General features: G+C 31.8%; 1 protein-coding gene across 1 annotated transcript; it reads left to right on the top strand.

Moving 5' to 3' along the window:
- Nucleotides 1–5,961: 5,961 nt before the first annotated feature.
- Nucleotides 5,962–8,101, top strand: LOC139853131 (leucine-rich repeat protein 2-like). Its single transcript, XM_071842508.1, has 7 exons — nt 5,962–6,118; nt 6,273–6,405; nt 6,504–6,575; nt 7,150–7,293; nt 7,373–7,444; nt 7,539–7,610; nt 7,792–8,101. The coding sequence occupies exons 1-7, from the start codon at nt 6,025–6,027 to the stop codon at nt 7,856–7,858; spliced, it is 654 nt and encodes a 217-aa protein (XP_071698609.1). The 5' UTR covers nt 5,962–6,024; the 3' UTR covers nt 7,859–8,101.

Genomic DNA, 8,101 nt, shown 5'->3' with positions numbered 1-8,101 from the left:
TTTTTTAGTATCTTTTTTATTAGAATAAAATAAAATATAAAAAGAAATATGAAAAGAGAAGACAAAAGTTACACTCCCCAAGGTTTAGAGGAAATTTCACGAATTCTCCTTAGGTTTTCTTTTACCCGAATACCTCCAATGTTTGAATTTGTTACGTGATTCTTACTTGTACTTAACGGATGTTAGTCAGGCTCTGTTAAATGACCTCATGGGTAACGCACATGAGGGTAAAAAAAACCTGCCCATTATGACTTATTACTTAACCCACCCACCCACTTCGCCACGTCTAGTTACTTGCGAGTATGACAAACCCAAGTAGTAGCCTAGTGGTGTAGGCGAGACTTGGGAATCTCTAGTGAAGACCCAAATTCAATCCTCATGTACTATACTTTGAAGCACTTTTGCAAAAGACGCTGTCTCGAGCCGTTGCGACGTCCATTGCGGCGGTTTGGTGACTAGCCCGCAGGGCCGGATAATGGGGCGTGCAAGGCGTGCCGCCGCACAGGGCCTAATATATTTAGAGGCCCAAAAATTTTAGCCCAATATTACACATCTAATTTCATTTGTTAATTAAAAGTGTAAAAATTTTAAAAATAGAAAACATAATCAACGTCGAATACAAAAAGATCTACTTTTGCTTATTGAACTCATTATTATATATGAAAAATTTTGTATATAAAGGGCCCAATTTTGTTTATCGAACATGGCCCATAAAATTGACAGGACGGCCCTGCTAGCCCGTCCCGTCTCGAAGAAAACCATCTAATATGACAGTCAACGGTCAAAATTCGGGTAAACTTTAAAAAAAATTGGGTCAAAGTCGGTCAAAATTCAGAAAAGCTAGAAAGTCGGTAAAATCGGTCAAATTTGTCATATTTTAGTTTGATTTGTTTGTATTAAATTAACGAAGATAACGATTATGGGTACAATTTAATCAATTAGAGTTTTTGACTTTAAAATATGTATACATATATACATTTATATACTTATATATAATTAAAAGTCAACTTTGATCAACGTCTGAAACGACCCGTCCTAATCCATCTGGACGAAGTCATCAACATTTGGTCCCATTGCAATGATCGACTCCAAGTAATGTCCTTAAAATGAGCAAATGCACAGCGGAAGGTTTCTTTCATACCTGAAAATAAACATGCTTAAAAGTGTCAACCAAAAGGTTGGTGAGTTCATAGGTTTATCGTAACAATCATTTCAATATATTAATAGACCACAAGATTTTATATACATAAACGTTTTAATAAAAAATATTCTAAGTGGTTGAGCACTTGGTAACCATACTTAACATTTAATCAACGTCGCATATTCCCTTTATTATGAAATCTCACTACACTGTACCAAGTGTAGTCACTGAAACGAAGTACTGTGCAACCGTTGAATACTGGTCGTCCAGTCCGGTTGGGGTTGTCAGGCCCGATAGATCTATCAACAGGATTCGCGTTTACAATACCGCATGTAAATGGTAGTTACCAAGCTACAGGGAAGTATGACAGTGGTACAACTCAACGTAGAATATATTTTAAGTACTTATGTCTATTTCGTAAAGCATTCATAAAATCAGCGCATGTACTCTCAGCCCAAAAATATATATTGCAAAAGCAATTAAAAAGGGAGCAAATGAAACTCACCATACTGTATTTTGTAGTAAAAATACATATGACTATATTGAACAACTGAACAATGCAGGGTTGTCCTCAGATTCACGAACCTATATCATTTATTTACATTAACATATATAATGGTAAACAAATAATTCCACCTATTAGTTCTATAATATTTATATTTAGTGTTATAGTTTATATAGAATTTGTACTAATTCCAATATATATTTTATTTATGTATAATATCTTAGATTATATATTATATATATTTATTTTGTATATATATAATAAAAATGTTAATATGTTTACTATATAATTATAAGTAATATTATAGTATATGTATTAAGTATACTTTTATGTACAAAATCTTTATGTGTTATAATATAATAATAATAGTAATAATGATAATGATGATTTTAATAAAAAAAAATGGTAGTCTTAATAATAATAATAGTTTTTTTTTAAAAAATATGTTAAATAATAATGATAATGAAAATAATAGTTTTTATAATAACGCTTAATACCTAATAATAATAATAATAATAATAATAATAATAATAATATAATAATATTAATAATAATAATAATAATAATATTAATAATAATAATAATAATAATAATAATAATAATAATAATACTTATTTTAACAATAATAATAATAATAATAATAATAATAATGATCAAAATATTAATACTAGTAGTAAAATACTACCTTTAAAAGGAAAAGCTTCAAAAGTATAAAAACTGCCTCTGCTTGGTCTCGAACCCGTGACCTCTCATTAACCCATAACACACTCAACCATCCCGCATGATTAACTAGTTCATCTTCATCAACCACTTATCATTCCATTATCATTATCATGATCAAATACCATCATCATTCTTATATCATAATCATTTCTATTATCATTATATCATAGTCATTATCCTCTATCCTCGTTATTTATCTTCATTGTGCGTATATCATAACTATCATCATCTTATCATTACTTAATCAATATATAATTCTAATTACACCTTATATATGTACGGGCCAAAGATTTAATCCACCACCAGTCCAAATGATCAAAAAGCCCAATACTAATCTAATAGTCCAACAGAAATGTCTAAGCCCAAACAATAAACAAAGGGATACGGCCCAAAATAGGAATTGAATGATTTCAGTTTGCACGTAACAGAATTAAAGCCGTCACTTTTATCTCCATCGTGATTTTATATCTTTAATAAAAATCAAGTGGGTGATCTGTATGTCATGTGTCGGCCAAACGAAAAAGAGAAAAAAAAAAGAAAAAGTATCAGGAACAATAACAACGATAGATGGGTGTTTGGCTCGTTTATGGTGACGGTTTTTACAGCAGGAAAGCTACTGCTGTTTGAATAGCTTTAAATACCGATCACAATAACTGCAATAGTAGTCAAATGAAGACAGAAAGATTGCAGCTACAGTCGCAGCTATTCAGCGACAAGAAAAATAATTTTAAAAGAATGTGGCGGTTCAGGTGGGTTTAATGGATTCACGATGGTGAGGGTTTATTGTGGTGTTCTGGTGTCGTTTGATGGCAAAACAGAAACAACGAAACAGTTGGCAACAAGTAGCGGTTGTAAATGGGTTTTTGAAGGAGTGAAAGAAGGTTGAAGGAGATCAAAAGGGGTGTACGGTGGTGCTACATAGTGGTCGAGGCAGGAAATAATGGTGTTGGGTTTTAAAGTGAAATAGAAACTGTAACAGTGGAAATAAAGATAGCTCTTCATCAACGTCACCTTACATCATCTTCGATTCATATTATAAGTTATTGAAGGTTGAACAAAAGATATGAAGAAAAGTCGCTACTGAATTGCTTCGACAAGAGTTAGTGGGTGGGTCTCGAACATAATTAAATATATAAATAGCAGAAGAGTTTGGGTCGTTGATAGTCCCACTCGATTAGAAATTTTTGTCCACTAAACTTTGTCTTTGTATCATTTATATATAGTAACATACATCATTTTGATAAACTGTTGAACTGTGAACATTTCCATCCCATTTTATCGGTTACTTTGTTCGAATAAGAGATTCCCACGATGCTGGTTGTGATAAAGGGTGATTTTATGTAGGTTTGCTCGTTCACAGTTAAGAGGTTTGGGTGTCATTTGGTAGCCGAAATATACAGCAACAGACTGTTGCGAATGACGGATTAAAACAACGAACAATAGCAATAACTCCTTCGTAGTATTGGTAGGAATCGAGCAGGTGATGGTTAGAAAAAGGAAGGCAAGGTTGTAGTACCAAGGAGAAAGCATGTGTGTTGGTGATTGTGGAGTATTTAAAACAAACAAGAGGACTTCGGGTTTTTGATGGTTGCTATCTAAAAGTGAAAAGGAGTTAGCGGTGTTTGAAGTGATTAAGGTAAAGTGATATTTGCAGGTTGTAGGTGATGATTCTTAATGAAGAAAAAGGTAGTTTAGTGGTGATGTTGGTCGACTTATAACAGGCGAGTGTGAGGGTGATCGGTGGTATTACCATGGTGACTAGTTGCAGTTCACGGTGGTGGAAAGTGGTGATTCCTGGACAAGAAGAGGAGAGGAAGAGATGGAGAAATGGTGATGATTGATTTTTCTTCTTCTATGTTTCTCAAACATATGTATATAAATTTAGATTAATTATATGGCAAAAATCGATTGACTTCCTATTCCATAAAGCAAGATGATGGTTTGTTTTATGCAGAAATTTACTCAACACTGGTTCACGGGCAAAACAGAAAAAAAAAACAGAATCAATAATGATATCTCTTTGTGATACATATCTCATTACGTAAATATTTACTTTTATATTTTATATTTAATTTAAATAATAAATAAATATCAATAATAATAATACTTTTATCATTGTTAATAACAATACTAATAATACAAATAGCAAGGATAATGATAATAATAAAAATACTGAATTTAATGATTATTACTGATAATGGTAATAATAACTATACCTGGCAACTGAGACCTAAACACTCAAATTTGGGTCAAATGGGTCAAGCTTTCGGGTCAATTGGGTCTTAGAAAAAATTTAGGCCTAACGATGTAAATCAAAACTTAAAAAAATATTCAAATTAATTTCTCACCAACCTTTTGAGTCCTGCACAAAAAGTGAATGAACGGGTCTAATGGGTATCAATACTCAAAGATCAATAAATAGAAATGGGTCTAATGGGTTTTGTGAATGGGTCAACTGGGTCAAGCATAAAAAGTTTCATCCGTAAAAAATTTATAAAGCATTCATGTTTATATCATTTATTATGTATATTAATGTTTCTTATGTATATTTAATAAATAATAATAACTAAAATAATGTAATAAATGTAAAAAAAGTGATGTAACCCGTTTGACCCATTTGACCCAATTGACCTGTGACCCGTTTCGACCTGTTACCCAAACCAACCCAACCTGACCCATTTTGACCCGTTTAAAAAATTAACCTGTTTGACCTATGACCCATTTCAACCCAAAACCATTTTGACCCGTTACCCAAACCGACCCAACCTGACCCGTTTGCCAGGCATAATAATAACTATAAAGATGATACATGATAATAAATGGTATTATTTTTATAATAACAAAAATGATGATAGTTATACTAACAATAATAATAACTATCAATATTTACATTACAACTAGATTATAATTTCTTTTTTTTTTATATAATAGTATTTATAACTATATCAATAATAATGTTAATAATATTAATAATACTAATATTGATATTAATATTAATAATAATGGAAGTAGTAACAGTAATATTAGTGTTGATACAATAGCTATATTTTAACTTGTAATCATATATTATTTCAAATAATATTTCAAATTATTATATATATTTATACATTTAAATTTATATGTACCTATTTACAATTGGTTGTTCGTGAATCGTCGAGAACAGTCGAAGGTCATTTGAATTCATGTAAACAGTTCAAAAATTTTGAGACTCAACATTACAGACTTTGCTTATTGTGTTGGAAACATATAAAGATTAAGTTTAAATTTGGTCAGAAATTTTCGGGTCGTCACAACGTCCGTCTCGACCTCGGTCTCAACCTTTTTAGTCACCGAGTCAAAGTCGGAACGGACTAATCACCAAACGCCGCACCGACCGCAGCGGACGACGTTGGGAACAATGCTAAAACCTCACCAAAATAGTGAACAAAATAGTTGAAGGACCATTAGTGTAAATAACCCAACAATTACTGTATTGGTGTGTGTAACTTTCTAAACAGTAAAGACATGACCACCAGTCACCAATCATTCACAACTAAAGCACGACTTTTCCCATCTCCAGTTGACTCCCAATAAAAAACACATTACTGCATTTTCTCCTCTCAAATTCTTGTTAAAACCCCACTTCAAAATCCTATTTTTTTTTTCCTCAATAAAAATGGCTTCTTTTAGCTTTTCATTCTTCATTTTCTCAATATTATTATTATTATTATTACTATCTTCAACTCCCGTATTATGCACCAACTCTGAAGGTAAGACTAGTAGATCATTCTCTCTTTTAGGGTTTTATATTTTTTTAATTCAATTATGTTTTTTTTGGGAAATTATTCATTGGTTTTTAGCTTTAATTCAAAATATTGAAGACCCATCTCATGTTAATTCTTCCTGTATCTTTAAATGTTACAGGAAATGCTTTGCATGCTTTAAGAACGAAGCTAATTGATCCCAAAAATGTGTTGCAGAGCTGGGATCCTACACTTGTAAACCCTTGTACATGGTTTCATGTTACATGTGACTCTAACAATCATGTTATTCGTTTGTAATATTTTAAGATTCTTGATACCAAGTTTCAGTTTTGAGTACTATTTTGTTTTCTTAATTTCAAGATGGGGTAACTTTTTGTTCTATAATTTTCAGGGATTTGGGGAATTCTAATATTTCCGGATCTTTGGGTTCTGAGCTCGGCGAACTCAAGCATCTTCAATACTTGTAAATTCTTGAAACTCTTTGATCTGTTCATTTTGTACTATCTTTGTTGATATAGGTTATTTGAGTTTGGGGTTCTGATTTTACATTAAGTTATCTTTTCATTTCAATTGTGATTATATATAATTAGTTGATAGCTTCATCTGTTTGGGGGATACTTTAGCTCATTTTTAAGAGAAATTGAATGTTGATATAGGGAAATTTAGCAGCTTGTTAATTTTCTCCACTTAAGTGATGATTTTTGTTGATGTTATATTCTTTCTTTCTTTTTTTCCCTTAGTCTCGTAGATAGTGGCGAATCTAGGATTAAAAGTCAAAGGGATCATGATTTTTTTTTACAAAGTACTTCGTATCATTCATATGTTGGTGGTGGTTTACCTTCAAAAGAACATAAATCCCACAAATCTATGGGGTCCTAATGTCCTATTGTCGATTATAGTGGTGTCATGTACCATTTGAAGAGTATTTTGTAATAACAAAAAATTCAAATAGTGGTGTCATGGAAACCCGCTGCTTATAACCTCGATGCGCCCCTGCTCATAGTGTTAATGATTACATATCTTAACGGCTGTATCAGGGAACTATACTCGAATAACATTGAAGGCAAGATCCCAAAAGAATTAGGGAACTTGAAAAACCTTGTCAGCATGAATTTATATGGAAACAAATTCGACGGCGAAATCCCCAAATTGTTCTCAAAGTTGAAGTCTTTACGATTTCTGTAAGTGTAATTCAAAATTTTTAACGTAAATTGATCTTCTTAGAGACATATAAATTGAGATAATAAGTTGTAATTGTAGGCGTTTAAACAACAACCAGCTTTCAGGTCCTATTCCAAGGGAGCTCACAACACTCTCTAACCTTAAAGTATTGTAAGTTTATAGGACTATTATATTATATATAAACATCGTTTTTGACTTCATATATGTTGATCGTGTTTGCTTATAATCCATCGTGATGTTGCAGAGATGTTTCTAATAACAATCTGTGTGGCACAATACCTATTGATGGCCCTTTCTCAACTTTCCCAATGGAAAGGTATTTCTAGCTTTGCCATGAAAGTTTGTACCTTTTTTTAAGTTTTGATTCATGTCCCTTAATTGCATTACATCTGAATTAAAATACGGGTTTTAATTACTTGTCATTCTGTATATATTTATTAATAACAATATACTGGGACCGATACAAAGTTAGTTGTCTATTTTTTTTTGTGTTTCAGTTTTGAAAACAACAGGCTGAACGGACCAGAGCTGCAAGGACTTGTCTCCTACGATTTTGGGTGCTAAATTACTGAAACTACGTACGGGCTTTTGTAGTTACAGCCAAATATTTAGGAATTAGCATCCTTTCGTCAACTTGTAACATATATTATTGGCTTTCTTCTTTTGTGTTTACAAGTATTGAAAGCCACTATAATTTAATAATATCATACAGTAATAAGTTGCAGCTTTAGGCTCTGTTATTGTGTGTAAATTTATTTATTGAATAATACTACTTGATATAAGATATAATACTTGTATGGTTTAGTA

This window comes from Rutidosis leptorrhynchoides, chromosome 6 (assembly GCF_046630445.1).
Source record: "Rutidosis leptorrhynchoides isolate AG116_Rl617_1_P2 chromosome 6, CSIRO_AGI_Rlap_v1, whole genome shotgun sequence".
In the NCBI taxonomy this organism is placed as follows: Eukaryota; Viridiplantae; Streptophyta; class Magnoliopsida; order Asterales; family Asteraceae; genus Rutidosis; species Rutidosis leptorrhynchoides.
Note: the sequence above shows the minus strand (reverse complement) of the source record. Positions and strands in the feature narration are given on the sequence as shown.